This window comes from Gracilinanus agilis, chromosome 1, assembly GCF_016433145.1.
Source record: "Gracilinanus agilis isolate LMUSP501 chromosome 1, AgileGrace, whole genome shotgun sequence".
Taxonomy (NCBI): Eukaryota; Metazoa; Chordata; class Mammalia; order Didelphimorphia; family Didelphidae; genus Gracilinanus; species Gracilinanus agilis.
Window position 1 is genome coordinate 755,673,619 of NC_058130.1, and position 16,927 is coordinate 755,690,545.

The window sequence follows — 16,927 nt, forward strand, 5'->3', positions numbered from 1 at the left end:
CTTTCTTTCTTTCTTTCTTTCTTTCTTTCTTTCTTTCTTTCTTTCTTTCTTTCTTTCTTTCTTTCTTTCTTTCTTTCTTTCTTTCTTTCTTTCTTTCTTCCTTCCTTCCTTCCTTCCTTCCTTCCTTCCTTCCTTCCTTCCTTTCTTCTTTCCTTCCTTCCTTCTTTCCTTCCTTCTTAAAACAATATAAAGCATCTCCCTAAAACCATTATTTGTTATTTGTAATGAGCACAAACTAGAAGCCTTCCCAGCAAAGAACAGGAATGAAAGAAGAATGCCCATTATCATCAATAATGGAAGGAATCAGTATGGGCAAAGAAGTAATAAAATTCTTTCTGATTGCAATGGCATGATGGTATATATAGAAAATCCTAGTGACTCAAATAAAAACTTAGTTGGAAAAATCAATAATTTTAGCAAAGTAGCAAAATACAAAATAAATACACATAAATCATCAGCATTTTTATGTATCACCAACAAAGTCCTGTAAGAAGAGATAGAAAGAGGTACTCCATTTGAAACAACTACAGATAGAATAAAATACCTGGGAGTATACTTGCCAAAATAAACCCAGGGATTATATAATAAAATTATAAAATACTTTTTATATAAAACCAGATCTAAATAATTAGAGAAATATTAATTGTTCATGGGTGGGCAGAGCCAATATAATTAAAATGACAAACCTACCTAAACCATGTACTTATTCAATGTCATCCCAACAGAATTTTGTTTAGCTGAGGAAAATAATAATAAAATTCATTCCGAAGAACAAAAGATCAACAATATCACAAGAATGTAAATGTAAAGAAAAGAGGTCTAACAGTACCAGATTTTAAAATGTATTGTAAAGCAGTAATTATCAACACTATCTGGTGCTGGCAAAGAAATAGAAAGGTAGATCAGTGGAGCAGTACAGACATACAGCAAAAAGTAGTAAAACTTTTTAGTAATCTTGCATTTGACAAAAACAGAGATCCAGATTTCGGAAATAAGAAATCACTATTTGGTAAATATTGTTCGGACAACTGGAAAGTAGTTTGGCAGAAACTAGGTATGGATCACTATCTCAAATCATTCACTAAGATTAGATCAAAATGAATACATGATTCAGACATAAAAGGAGATATCATAAGTAAATTGAAAAAACAGGGAATCTATTATCTATTAGATTTATGGATAGAAGAGGAATTTGTGAGTCAACAAGAGATGGAGAACATTATGAAATATAAAATGGGCAATTCTGAGTACATTAGAGGCCTCATATCTAAAATATAGAGAGAACTTTATCAAATTTATAAGAACAAGAGCCATTCCCCTAATTGATAAATGGGCAAAAGATATGAATGGACAATTTTTGGATGAAGAAATCAACACCATCTATAGACATATGAAAAAAATGCTCAAATCACTACTGATTAGAGAAATGCAAACCAAATCAATCCTGAGATATCATCTGACACCCACCAGATTGGCTAAACTGATAAATATATTCTTCCATTTCACTTACATTGTTAAATTTATTTAGATAAATGCTTATTGACTGACTGACTGTCCAATGGCAGTAAGAGGTACGGAGTTATGTCATATATTGTCCCTCAACCACCTAGTGAGATATTATTTCCATTTTACAGGTAAGGAAACCGAGTCAAGACAGATGGCAGTGTGTGGATGACACCATATTGGAACATCTGTTGACTAAGCTGAATGACTTCAGATAAGCCCCTTAAGTTCTTGGGATCTCGGTTACCTCCTTTATCAAAATGAAGAGGTTGGACTAGATGACCCCTGAAGTCCCTTCCAGTGTTTCTATGATTGACCCATAAATATGAAGGAGACTTCAGAGTTAAAACTAGGCTAGGAGAACTGGACTACTACTCAGCAGCAGCCTTCTGGTATCCCAGGAGACAAAGCCAATTTCAAGACACATTTCTTGCCTTGGGGCATGTTTGTTCTGCCCCAGGGGCAACAGTGGTCAATTATAGGACCCAAAGGGTAGGGCAGCTTCTGGCTGTAGAGAGAGAGGCTTTTGGGCCCTTTCTAATCAACTGTAATAGATTGCCTCTTATTCTCAAGCTCCTTCCCCACCCCAGCAGAAATCTGGCTTGCTGGAAAGGGGTCCTGTGGCATAGTTTCTCTCGTAAGCTCTCTGGGATCTAAGACCCAGGAATGGAGGGAAGATGATTCCTTTGGGGAATTATTGTTTCTTGGCAGGAAAAACTGAAAAAAACCACAGAAGATGCCAACCTAGTTGAGAGTACCAACAGAGAGATTATGAAGACCCTCAATCAGCTCAAGTCTTCTGTGGAAGTACTGTTTAAGAAGGCCAACTGTGACGCCACTCAGATTTTGGAACACTTGGGGGAGACGGGGGCTATCACGGATATTAATTTCACACAATATTTTGGTGAGCACGGATCCAAACCACATTTGCCTTTTTTTTAATTCTTATTTTTATGGATCATCTTTTGTTTTTCTGTAATACTGGTTAGCATTTTGGGGCAGCTAGGTGGCAGAATGGATAGAGTGATGGACCAGAAGTCAGGAGGATCTGACTTCAAATCCAGCCTCAGATATTCAACTAGTTGTGTGACCCTGGGCAAGTCATTTAACTCTGTTTGTCTCAGTTTCCTCATCTGTAAAAATGAGCTGGAGAAGGAAATGGCAAACCACTCCAGCTTTTCTGCCAAGAAAACCTCAACTGGGGTCATAAAGAGTTGGACATGACTACTAGACAAAATCAAAGCAAAAAAAACCTAGTATGTATATGGCCCTTTAAGATTTATGAAACCCCTTTTATATATGATGCCAATTCATTCTCACATTAACTCAAATGGGGGCACACATATCTGCCTCCATTTTACAGATGAGGAAACTGAGGCACAAATAGGCTAGCAGTTAAGAGACTTGCCTTGTGTCGTGTTGCTAGTAAGGGACTAAGACAGGATTTAAACTCAGATCTTCCTGACTCCAACTTCAGTAGTCTTTCCACTATGCCACCTACCTGCCCCAATATCTCCCCCTTCATTCTGAACACTCCCTTTACTGTACCCTAAAAGGCAAGTCATCCTTTATATCAAGGAGTTGAAAAAAAATAATTAGGAAACCAATGGGGAGGGAGGGTGAGAGAGGACTTGGAACTCAATGTTTTTATAAAAATCAATGTTAAAAACTGTTTTTATATGTAATTGAGAAAAAGTATTATTAAAAAAGAAAAGAAAAAATAGAGTTCAGTAAAACCATCCAATGTAGTATTTGATATCCATGGGCCACAACCTTTGCAAACATGGAATAATAGTTCTGCCTATTTGTTTTTGTTCGATGGGATCTATTTCCTCTGTTTACTCTCTCTAACAAGGCATATGAATGCTGCCTTTGAGAGGATAAGTGATTTGTCAGGATTTCCCAATCAGTAAGTGTCAAAGGCAGGACTTGAACCCAGGTCTTCCTGACTGAGAAAAGTTCTCTACCAACTACACTATTAATGCAGCATCTTTTCCTTTTCTTTTAAAAATTACTTGAAGGGGCAGCTGAGTAGCTCAGTGGATTGAGAGCCAGGCTTAGAGACGGGAGGTCCTAGGTTCAAACCCGGCCTCAGCCACTTCCCAGCTGTGTGACCCTGGGCAAGTCACTTGACCCCCATTGCCCACCCTTACCACTCTTCCACCTATGAGACAATACACCGAAGTACAAGGGTCTAAAAAAAATTACTTGACAAGCATCTGGCGCTAGCAAGAAAGTCTAGACATCTTTTAGCTAGAAGGGAGACTAGATGATCACCAGGATTTGGGACACCCAAGCTATTTTGCTGGCGTGGGGCAATGGAAAGAACTGGGGGGAAGCACTCAAATTAGAAGACCTAACACTTTTTTTTACTGCCTGGATGACCTCAGAGTCATTTATGTCCCTCAGATGGGAGGATAATAATATTACAATGACGGATAATAAAATCCATGATCTGGTTGGAGTAGGTGAATTAATAAAGACCTCCTTTAAAAAAAGCAAAAACACAGATAAAAAAGAAAAGAATCCAGATCCAAGCAAAAAAATGTTCTGAATGATTTTTTTTAATTATGAGAATCAATACTTCTGATGACCCAGTGGAGTCAGGAAGATCTGAGTTCAGATCCCATCACTGGCATTTACTCAGTTGTGTGACTGTGGGCAAGTCATTTTAGTCTCAGTTTCTGCAAAATGAAAGCAGGTATGTGGATCAAATGTCCTAGGAGGTCCCTTCTAGTTCTAGGTCTATGATCCTGTGCTCCCTCTCCCTCCATTTCAGACAAGCAGCTTATCTGGAATTTCAGTGTATCTCAGGCAAATACAATGTCTTAGTGTCTGTTTTTTAAATTCCTCTCTAGCAATCATTGAGAAGAAGACTAATGATCTCTTGTTGTTGGAGTCCTATATTCGCTTCATGGAAGGAGAAGGTGAACCGGAAAACATTAGCGCTTTGCCAAACCCTTTCTGGGGAGGGTCAGTATTCCTGAAACCACCTGATGCTCTCAAAGTCTTTGCTCCAACCATTGGTGCCGATACCTTAGGTGAAAGAGATGAGGAATGTAAGTTTCATTCCCCTCGTCCCTCACCCTGTCCTTAAATTAGTATGATGGTCTTTGTTTCAAAGAAAGTGGGGGGGGGGGCTAGGTGGCAAAGTGGATTGAGCTCCAGGCCTAGAGTTCAGAGGACTTGGGTTCAAATATGGTCCTAGTTGTATAACCCTGGGCAAGTCACTTAATGTCTAGCCTTGATTGCTCTTCTGTCTAAGAATTAATATTAAGAGAGGATGAGGATGAGGAGGAGAGAGAGAGCAGGAAGGAGAGATGGCAGGAGGGAGGGAGGGAGGAAAGGATGGAAGGGAGAAAGGAAAAGAAGGAAGGAAGGAAGGAAGGAAGGAAAGAAGGAAGGGGGGAGGGAGGGAGGGAGGGAGGAAGGGAGGAAGGGATGGAGAGAGGGAAGGAAGGAAGAAGGGAAGGAGGGAGGGAAGGAGGGAGGGAAGGAGAGAGGGAGGGAAAGAAGGAAGGAAAGGAGGAAGGAAAGGAGGAAGGAAGGAAGGAAAAAAGGAAGGAAGGAATGAAGGAAGGAAGGAAGCTCCTGGACCTGGAAGCAGGGATGGGAAAGACTAACCTAGTTAAGTACAGAAACCAATACCAGGTCATGAGTTCTTTGGCCATCATGGTAGCTAAGGAAAGAATGTATTTCCTGTTTGGTTTTCTCAGTGGGAACACTAACACTTTGAATCCTCCCTTGCTTGGCAGCTTCATTGTATCCTACAGGCAATTTTGTTATTGCTGTTATTTCAATTTATTTCAGTTCACTCATGTCCACTCTCACATCTCTCTCTCTCTCTCTCTCTCTCTCTCTCTCTCTCTCTCACACACACACACACACACTCATTCTCATACACGTACATACTCATGATTCACACTCACATTCCACATTCACTCCATACATGTGTATATGTGTATGATTGTATGAATGTGTGAGATGTGAGTGTAAGAGATGTGTATGTATGAGTGTGAGATGTGAGTGTGAGTATATGAGTGAGATTGAATGGGTATGGATATGTGTCAGTATTGTGACATGTGAGTGTGACTGTGTATGACATGTGAAAAGGAGCGTGATTGTGATTGTCTGATTGTGACTGTGACTGTGTGGGAGTGAATGTAATGTGTGCATAAGTGTGAGATGTGTGTATGGATATGTATGTGAGTAGGAGGGAGTCTATGAGATGCAAGTGTGAGATATGAGTGTGAATCATAAATATGCATGTGTTTGAGTTGTGTGTGAGTGTGAATGTGTCTATGTGGATGCATGTATGGATATGAAGGGGAGTGCAAATATGTGGGGGCATGTATGAGTGTGCAAGGGAATATTAGTGTATGTGTGCCTCTGTGAGCAGGTTGTGTATCCTTTCCCATCATCTGTCTCAATTGTCCCTCTGAATGTTCTGTTCTTCCTCCTCCAAGCCGATGCGCCCCTGGTCCGTTTTCTGGTGCAGCCCATGCACAGGACCCTTGTTTTTCACTTTCTGTCAGAATTGTTTCATGCAGTATGATTTTCTGGGTGTGGGAAGCTGGTAGCGGTTCTGATGCTTATCATCTCAGACAGTTGTCCTGATCTCTGAGAGTTTGGGATTTGCTTCACATTATGTGAAAGAGACAGAATTTGAACCCAGATCTCCCTGATGCCGAGGCTGACTTTCTACTGCTTTGTGGTTCTGTCTCTCATTTTAAATTTAGATGAATGAAAATCTTACTAGACCACAATAACCTGGAGGGCAGGGGCTGTTTTCCATTTTGTCTTTTTTATTCCCAGCCTCTAGGATAGTGCCTGGCACCCAGTAACAAAAATAATAATGAGTATAAGAAGAACTAATATTTATATAGTCCTTTAAGTTCTACAAACCACTTTGTAAAAAATTATCCCCATTTTACAGATGAGGAAATGGAAACCTGGAGGTTAAATGATTTGACTAGGGTCATAAAACTACTGTCTGAGGCTGGGCTTGAACTGAGGTCTTTCTGACTGCAGGTCCAGCACTCTTGGGGATAGGAAAGAATGGGAATAAGTATTTATATGGCAACTATTGTGTGCCAGAGGTTTTACAAGTATTTTCTCATTGGATCTTTTAAAAAATTTTAAACCTTGTCTTCTGTCTTAGCATTGAAACTAAGTATCATTTCCAAGGCAGAAGAGTGGTAAGGGCTAGGCAGTTGGGATTAAGTGACTTGCCCAGGGTCACACAGCTGGGGAGTGTCTAAGACATCTCATTTGATTCTTACAACATCCCTGGGAGGTAGGAGCAGTTATTATCCCCATTCCATCGTTAAGGAAACAGAGACAAATAGAGCTTAATTTTCTTGTCCAAGGTTACATAGTAAGTGACTGAAACAGGATTTGAACTCGAGTTTTCCTGATTCCAGGCCCAGCACTCTATCCACAGTGCCGCTGACTGCCTTCATTAGTGTTCATCAAATTGAATTGAATTTTGGGACACTCCTGGATACTCCCTGGGATGTCCAGCTTTGGGAATCTTGTCCTTTGGGAAGAGATGATTAGAAAAGAAAAACTCCTTCTTAGGGAAAAGACTCTTACTTAGCATCTTGGCTAATTTTCACTTTCTTTGAAACAGTTGACCGTCCTCTAAACCACAATAATCTCCGTAATATGGTGGCAGAAAATTACAGTTACAGGGGTACAACAGATGTTATATATGAAAAACTAGATGACATCCGAGGCAAGAGAAAACCATTGACGGCATAGGCCGTGTGGTGTTGGTGCTGGGTCACACATGTACCATAGCTATGTAGAATAAACATTTTGTTCTGTAAGGCTGCTGGTGCTTTCTTTCACTGATTCCTCCCCTGAAAACACTTGGGCCAGCAAAAGTCAGAGTGAAAAAAAGGAAAATCTCATCTTGTTACCAAGAAAGATCTCCTACCATGGACAGCTCTCCCAAAGTAGCCGGAGAGCTGCCTCAAGAAGGGAATGGGCACGCTCTCCTTCAGTTTCTTCAGGCTGAAAAAGGCTGGATGCCCATTTGTTGGGGATGTTAGCACAGTGCTTGGCATGTAGTAAACCCTTCATAAATTATTTGTATTCATTCATTCATTTTCTGAATCCATTTTAAGTGTTAAGGGAGGACCAGCACCTCTGGAGTGAGGACCAGTGTTCTGGGCACTATGGCACTACTTTGCTGCCCAAAGAGGACTGGTACTTCTGGTGTGAGGGCTTGCTGAGCCCTTTTCAGAGCTATTCATCCACCTTTGGTGTCTTCCTTTCATCCAACTCTCTCTTGGGGCTCCAAGAAGCCATAGCATGCTCAGTAGTCACACCCCGGTAAGACCATCTCAATGAGTTGAGGGTAACTGACAGGCTCAAACCCATCAATGAGTTAGGGAGCTTGTGAAGACAACCCCAGTGGAATGGGCAGATGACAACAGTTTGTTCCAGCAGCCATGAAGGCAACAGAAGCAAGAGTTTTGGCGCTCTTAGAGCTCGGTCAGACATTGAAGATTCCAAAGACACCTGTTGCATCTTGAGCCATCACCAGTCATTTTTGACTTGGCTTGTCACTGGACTTTAATGACTCTGGAAGGAAGAGTAAGATTGTATTTTGTACAACTCTGCTTCACTTAACTCCAATTTATACAGGAGTCAATTTACCACCCCATGATGCCATTGCTCCTTTTTGAAATTAAGGATAAACAAATAAGTCTTGAACAAATGATTTTTCATTTATTAACTTACTGGATCCATAGTAAGCCCTAGATTAATGATTTGTCATTCATTTATCTGTACATTCATGTTGTAGAGAGAATTCTTATTCAGCTGTGGGTTGGACTAGATGCTTTTGAGGTCTCTTCCCAACCTGAGATTCTGGGATTTTGTGGTCAACTCCCTCATTATCTCACAGGTTCTATTCAGTTGGATGGAGCCTTAAAGATTATCGGGACCAGCCCTTTTATTTTGCAGATTGGAAAAATGAGGCTGAGGGTGACTTAGCTTTCCCAATTGGGCTTTTTGCAAGCAAGCAGATTTCCAAGAGACTGAGTGGTCATTTGTCAGAGATGTCAGTAGATGAAGTTCTCATCTGGGATGGCTTCAATCGCATCTGAGATTGCTTTCAGCTCAGAGATTCTGTGAAAAGTCACATCTGGCTTACTAAAAGGTTATGGAGTGGCAGCTGGGTAGCTCAGTGGATTGAGAGCTAGACCTAGAGATGGGAGGTCCTAGATTCAAATCTGGCCTCAGACACTTCCCAGCTGTGTGACCCTGGTCAAGTCACTTAACCCCCATTGCCTAGCCCTTACCACTCTTCTGCCTTGGAACTAATAGACAATATTGATTCCAAGACGAAGGTAAGGGTTTAAAAAAAAGATTATGGAAATCCAGTGGAATTGCTCATCAGCTTCCAGGGGAGGGAAGAGGGGAGGGAAAGAACATGAATCATGGATCCATGGAAAAAGATTCTAAACAAATTAGTTAATTAATTTAAAAAATAAAAAGCTATGAAGGGGTTGTAGAAAAATGGAGACACTAATACACTGTTGATGGAGTTATGAACTGTCCAATCATTCTGGAGAGCAATTTAGAACTAGGCCCAAAGGGTCATAAAACTGCATACTCTTTGATCTAGCAATACCATTACTAGGTCTTATCCTAAAGAGATCAAAGAAAAAAGAAAACAATCCATATGTGAAAAATATTTATAGGAACTCTTTTTGTAGTGGCAAAGAATTGGAAATTAATGGGATGTCCATCAATTGGGGAATGGTTGAACAAATTGTGGTATATGACTGTAATTGAATATTATTACACTGTAAGAAATGACAAGCAGGATGATTTCAGAAAAACCTGAAAAGACTTACATGAACTGATACAACATGAAATAAGCAGAACCAGGAGAACACTGTATACAGCAACAGCAATATTGTGGAATGATCAGCTGTCAATGATTTGGCTATTCTCAGCAATACAATGATCCAAGATTATTATGAAGGACTTATGATGAAAAATGCTATCTACCTCCAGAGGAAGAAGCGGTGAAATCTGAGTGTGGATTGAATCATACATTTTTTACTTTTATTTTTCTTGGTTTTGTTTTAGTTTTGGTCAGTGTTTTATTTTGCAATATGGCTAATAGGAAAATGTTTTGCGTGAATGTCCATGTATAATAATCTCTATCAAATTGCTTGCTTTCTGAAAGAGACAGGGTTGGGAGGGAAGATGATAGAGTCACAAAGCCTGGGCTATTTGTCCTAGCTTCCACACTTTCCCTCTGGGCAGCTAGGTGATCCAGTGAATAGAATGCCAGACCTGGAGTCAGGAAGACTCATTTTCCTAAATTTGAATCCAGCTTTAGATACTCACTATCTGTGTGACCCTAGGCAAGTCACTTAATCTTATTTGCCTCAGTTTTTTTCATCTGTCAGATGAGCTGGAGAAGGAAATGGCAAACCACACCAGTATTTTTGTCAAGAAACCCCCAAAATGGGGTCATAAAGAGTTGGACAAGACTGAAAAATGACTGAATAGCTGATTGTGGGTTCGTGTCCCATCTGGGGTGCCAAACTGTAATGGGGAAAAACCAGGGAAGGTGCCTTAAATATTAAAATGTGGGTCCAGAAGGGTGTGAGGGTGACAGGAATGACAGATGACAGGACCAAACAAGGTAGGGAGACCAGGTTTAACTACTAGGAGGTAACTGTTACTGAAGTGGCAGTTAGGCCCAACTGCCACACTGGAGTATCTAGACTAGGCCTATGGAAACCAGCAAAGTAAGGCAAGAGTTTTATAACACTTTTAATCAGGGACAACTAAGATAAAGGATGGAAATAGGGGTAACTACACTCTTCAGACTAAGGGCAAACCCAGGGTTAGGGAAGGGACTTAACTACACTAAACTGAGACCTAAGCAAGACAGGCCCAGAGAAAAGCTGGAATGAAGTGGGTATCCTCTCAGCAGAGTCCAGACTTACTCCAGTGGTGTTTCTGCTCCTCCAGGACCACCTGCTGTACTCTTCCAGGTGGGTAGATTCTGGGAGTTGACCCAGCCCAAGTTGACCTGCAACTCAGGGATCACTGGTAAACCAGTGTCTCCTAGGATCAGTTGCAACTTGTCCCAACCACCATGGAGTCTCTCTCAGTGATCAAGAAGACACTTCCTCCTTCTTCATTCCATCTTGGAATTCTCCAGCCCTTCCTGTTAGGTCTAATACTAATACTAAACTAATAACTAAACAATCTTCCTCACAACAATGGCCACACTTTTCCATCTAAATCAGAGGTTGGCAAACTATGGCCTTTGAACCAAATCTACAATGCTTCTAGTTTCCATATAGAAATCCAAGAATAGTGCTTACAGTTTTAGGTGGCAGACAAAAAAAAATCAAAAGAAGAATAATATTTTATGGCACATGAAAATGATATGAAGTTCAAATTTCAGCATCTAAATAAAGTTTTATTGGAGTGCAGCCATGCTTATTTCTTTACATATTGTCTATGTCTGCTTTCATACCTCAACCGAAATTGAGAAGTCATGATGGAAACCGTATGTGGTGCCCTCATCCCTTTGTAGTTACAACAGAGACTGTGGTGCTCATATTACCTTGCAGCATTGCTTAGCACTCTACAAGTCACAGTGCTTCATTTATAACTCAATGCCATTTCTAGTGCCGTGTGTATCTTTGTACTATGACATCTTCTTTATTACTAGCACATAACCCATCAAATCAAAACAAGAAAAGAGAAAAAATACATAATTATGATTTTTTTTAGCTCAGGGCTGAGTTTGGCATTTTGCTGAATGAGAAGAACCACCCTCAACCACTCTATTATCAAACACTGAATGGCTTTGGAAATTAGCTTTTGCTACAGACTTGAAATGTTTCTTAATGAATTCAACCTAAAATTACAAGACAAAATAGTGCTTACATGCTAAAATTATACTGCAGTAAAGTCCATTAAGTAAAGTCCAAAATTAAGCCACTTTATATACTTCCAGTATTGTCAAAAGTTAAAACAAGAAGTGAGATTTCCATTCCCACACATATTTGCAGTGGATCTACTTTCTGAGCTCAAACTATGGTTCCAGCAGCATTTTTCAGATATGGATGCAAGCACCAAAGAAATGCCCATAATTTAAAATCTATTTAATTTAGGAGCTCCCACCTAACTTTCAATTGGAAGCAATTAATCTATAATGTAATGGCAATCTAAAGGGCAAATAAGATAAAAATAAAATCAAATTTAAAAAATTTTACAAATGTATCCCAAGAGATGAATATGCTCAATAAGAATCATGTTTGTTGATTAATGTCAATATTTAGTAGGATCTATCTGTGGCATATAAAATGTCATTTCTGATCAGTTTTAGCAGATAAACATTTGCAATAGATTTTGATAAGAAACACTAAATCTGAATCCTAATTAAAATAACATCACCAAAAAAAGAATTCCATTCTTTTCATTAATAGACCCATAGTATAAAAAATTGCCCTCAATTATTATTACATTATGAATTTCATCAATTAAAAATGATGAAAATTTTTTTCTCTTTTGTTTTATGAATCCCTATATAATATCCTTATTTTACCTCTTAGCTTAAAGGCTATAATATTTATTTTCTGACCCTTTATAGAAAAAAATTTGCCTTCCTCTGAATTGGGGTAAGTGGGAAATATAGAGTCTGTCCCTAGGAACATGGTTAATGATGAATGAGCTTGGTAATAAGGAAAGACTGAATAATATGGGATGCGCTTACAGTCAGAAAATCTCAGATCAAGAAGGGACCTCAGTGGCCATCCAATCCAAGTCAGCCCTAACCAAGAATCTTCTCTGCTAGATCCTGGACAAGTTGCCTTACACTCTTTTTTGAAAATGGGAGAAACCATCCTAGCCCAAAGCACTCGGTCCCACTTCTGGATAGCCTTAATTGTTTAAAATGTTTCCCTTGAATTAGTCTTGAATCTACTTCTCTATTTTAACAGTTGCTTTTCATTATGATAGCCTCTGGGACCAGGCAGAACAAGTCTAATCTCTCTTCTACTCAACAGCCCTTCAGAGGTTGAAGAAAGCCATCATGTCCCTCCAAGTCTTCTCTTCTCCAAGCTAAACATTAATTCTTTCTATTTTTCCTCATTTGGCATGGACTGGAGGCTTTCTTCTATTCTGGATTCCTTCCTATGGGTGTTTCCCAGCTTATATCCTTCCTAAAACATGGCACCCAGAACTGAACTCAATACTCCAGATATGGTCCTTCCAGGGCAGTTCAACAAGGCTATTTTCTCTCTAATACTGGACACTCAGCTTCTTTTAATATAGGCTAAGACATATGAGAAAGAATGCTATCCACATCCAGAGGAAGAACTGTGGGAGTAGAAACACAGAATAAAAACCCATCACATGGGTTGATGGGGATATGATTGGGGACATAGACTCTAAATGATCACCCTAGTGCAAATAGCAATAATACGGAAATAGGTCTTGATTAATGACACATGTAAAACCCAGTGGAAGTTCTCATTGGCTCTGGGAGGGGAGTGGAAGGAAGGGAGGGAAAGAACATGATTCATGTAAACATGGAAAAATCTTCTAAATCAATTTTAAAAATGAACTTTTAAAAAATAAAAAAATAAAGTCTATCTCACAACAAATCTTTAAATAAATGACATTTTCTATTCACTTAAAAATATAGGCTAAGACATTCACTTTTATGGGTACCATATCACATTGTTGACTTATGTTGAACTTGTGGTCTGCTAAAAACCCCAGATCTTTTTCAGATGAACAACTACCAAACCATGCTTTGCCCGACTTCTCCTTGTGATGAAGAAAGACCTGGGGAGAGAAAGCAGTGGCTTCTGGAAGAGTCCTCATCTTGTACTTGTGAGATGGTTTTGAAAGATTGAAAGGTAATTTATTCATCAACTTCACCTGAGAAATGGGTGGTTAGTGTGCTATTGGAGTCAGGAAGACTGGCAGATAATTGGGGAGAAAGGGAAAAAGAAAAAAGACAGAGAAGATACAGACACAGACAGAAAGAGAGAGAAAAGGGAGAAGAGGAAAGGGAGGGAGGAGGAGAAGAGAAAAGGTAGCAAAGAAAGCATGGGAAAGATACAGAGAGAAGTAGAGACAGAGACCGACAGTGGGACAGAGAGACAGAAACAGAGACACAGAGGCAGACAAGGCTGTCATTCCTTTTGAGTGACCAGAGTAGCGAGTCAGTTTAAGTCTTGTGGGGAAGATGAGCTCTCATACTTCGAGCTGTGACTTCGAGTTTATATGCATCTTTGGAACTAATAGTTGCTCTCTTGTTGTAAATTGCAAAGTGCTATATGAATGTCTATTATTATTGTTATTATTATTACTATTGCCCATTGGGGGAAGGAAACAAGCATTTGTTAAGCTCTTATGATGTGCTAGACACTGTGCTAAGTGCTTTACAAATAGCATCTCCTCTGACCCTCACAACAATCTGGGAGGTAGGTGCTATTATTATCCCCATTTTATAGATGAGGAAAGTGAGGCCAACAGAGATTTAGTGTCTTTCCGAGGGTCCCACAGCTAGGAATTGTCTGAAGCTGGATTTGAACTGTAGAGATTAAAATTAATATACAAGAACTAAGTATTATATTTTTTAAAGTTTATTTGATAATTACTAGAGTAAAAAGCTACCTAAACCACCCAGCCCACTCCTGAAAGAAGAGAGCGAGAGGGAGGAGCTATAGAAATTATAAAACAATAACATGACCAGGCAAATGTGGAGGCGCAGGAGAGATTAAAGGGAGTTTGGGGAAATACTAAGGGGCTTCTGGGGGATTCAAAATCTTCATTTATACAGAACTCTGTCTTTCTGACTCCAATTTCAGCTCACCACTTCATGTGGCTGTTGCTGAAATATTGTAACAGCCTGCCTTTTCCTTCGGTGTGTTGGCTTTCCATTCCAACATCTTGTCACCAGCAGGTCTGATAGATGTGCTATCTGTTTTTATCCAGGTCTTTGAGAAAAAGAATTCCAAATCATAACAAAGATGCTGGCTGCCATTGGGTACTCCCAGGTTCACAGAGCTCTTTTTAGCATCCTAGTTGACCTTCACAATGGATCTCTAAGAAAGCTATTATGGGTGTCGGCATCCTCAAAGTTCATCCTGCCAGACTTGGAGCCTTCAGGTGACTGGCCTAAGGTCACACAGTGAGGTGGATTAAGGAGTTAGGTTTTACTTGACTCCAAGGCCAGTGCTTTTCCCCACTATATTGTGTCACCTCTAGCTGATACTGACCCATTGATACCCACTCTTTGGGTCCGGTAACTCAAAGGATGATAGATCCAGTCATGCCCCCCCCCCCCCATTTTTCCATCTTGTCAACAAGAAAAACATGAAATGCTCAGTCAAGTCTTCTGCTGAAAGCTAAGTCATTTTTCAATCCTATCTGACTCTTCATAACCCTACTGGGGCTTTCTTGGCAATGACATTGGAACAGTTTGCCATTTTCTTCTCCTGAACATTTGACAGATGAGGAAACTGAGGCAAACAGTTTAGATTACTCACCCAAGGGTCATACAGCTAGTAAGTGTCTGAGGCTAGATTTGAACTTGGAGAAATCTAGGTAAACTCTAGCTATAATGCTCCTTTGTACACCTATCCCAGCTCTGCTTTGAACTGGACCTAGGATTTTTCATTAGGCTCAAATCTCTCTACCAATCTGCTCCTTTTTTTTTTTTGTCTCAGAGAGCTGTCTGAGACACAGAGTCATGGAATAACTTGCCCAGGGCCAGGAGATGTAGGACTTGAACTCATGCCTACCCAATTCCAAGTCTAGCACTTTAGCTACTATATTATTCTTTCCAATATTATAACCCTATTGAAAAAGGAAATGAAGTTACTGCCATGAACCAGTCTGGATGAAGTCATCCAGGCTCTCAGTGGTCACTTCTTCTCTTTCAAAATACCTCCCATGTTAAAATCAGTGGGAATGTGCGTTGGGTTTGGAGGAGGGGAGTGAAAGGGGGTGAAGGGGAAAGTAAAAACATGAATTATGTAACCATGAAAGTTTTTCTAAAAAAAATAATAAAATATTTAAATAAAAAAAACCACAATCTCTCTCTTTAATAATGCAGTTAAGAATTTACCAAGAATAAGTCTCCTTGACCTAGAGTTTATGGGCTCCAGTTTCTTCCCAATTTCTTCTTATCACTTCCAGTTATGCCCTTTGGGTCCAAGAGAAATAAATCTAAACCTTCTGTCACGTATTGTTGTTCAGTTGAGTCTGACTCTTCATGGCTCCAGTTAGAGTTTTCTTAGCAAAGATCCTGGAATGGTTTGCCATTTCCTTCTCCAGCTCTCTTTACAGATGAGGAAACTGAGGCCAACAGGGGGAAAGGACTTGCTCAGAGTCACACAGCTAGTAAATACCTAAGACTGGATTTGAACTCACGAAGATGAGTTTTTCTGATAGCAGGCCTGGCTTTCTGTGCACTATTGTGCCACCTAGTGTCCACCAAAAAACAATAAGCCTTCAAGGTGAAAGAGAGTACCTCACTGATCATCTAGTCAGACCCCCTCATTTCACCATGAGGAATTATTTTGAGGGCATTTCAGAGCCATCTTGGGGATAAAGATGTGAGCTTTGGGAGAGAGAATTATGTAGCAGAAAGTCCTCTAGAACTGAAGTCAGAAGATGTGGACTTGAAATATAATTCTGTGTGAACCAGAGAAAGCCATTTCCCCCTGTGAGCAGTAGTCTCCCCATATAAGGTGTTTGAACTAGATGGTCTCCGAGGTCTCCTCCTATTCTAGCTCAATGAGCTTACTAACATGGTACCCTCTCTGGTCTCTGTTTCCTCATCTGAAAATGAAGGGGATGAACCGAATGGCCTTTAAGGTATCTTCCAACTTTGGATTGATGGGTATAAATAACAATTCAACCTTCTGGGCCTCAGTTTCCCTATTTGTAAAATGAGAAGGTTGAACCAGATGGTCTCTGTAGTCCCTTTTAGCTTTAGACCAATGAATCTCCTAGCATTGTACCCTTTCTGGGCCTCAGTTTCCCTATTTGTAAAACAAGAAGGTTGAACTAGATGGTCTCTGTAGTCCCTTTTGACTTTAGACCAATGAATCTCCTAGCACTGTACCCTTTCTGGGCCTCTGTTTCCCCATCTGTAAAATGAGGGGGTTGCTGAGTTCCCTTCCAGTTCTAGGGCTATGATCCTATGAACTGGGAAATGAGATTAGCAGTCAGTGAGCAGGGGATGAAAGGATACAGAAAGAATATATTCCTTGCCTCCAGGCAGCAAGCGCTGTGCATATTCCTTCTCAGACCCTGGTTTAAATAAAAGATGAGGGCAGAAGGGAAGATTCTGAATGCTGTGCACAGAGCCCTTGTTCTCCTTTAAACCTCAATATCTTTAAACATTCAGAGA

General features: G+C 40.0%; 1 protein-coding gene across 1 annotated transcript in view; it reads left to right on the plus strand.

Annotated features, from left to right (window-relative positions):
* The window catches only part of CCDC63 (coiled-coil domain containing 63), a 35,801-nt gene extending 28,535 nt beyond the window's left edge, over positions 1-7,266 (plus strand). The window contains exons 7-9 of the mRNA XM_044685419.1: positions 2,215-2,407; positions 4,362-4,562; positions 7,136-7,266. Of these exons, the coding sequence (XP_044541354.1) occupies positions 2,215-2,407; positions 4,362-4,562; positions 7,136-7,266 (525 nt within the window). The remainder of the gene's footprint in view (positions 1-2,214; positions 2,408-4,361; positions 4,563-7,135) is intronic.
* The last annotated feature ends 9,661 nt before the right edge of the window (positions 7,267-16,927 follow it).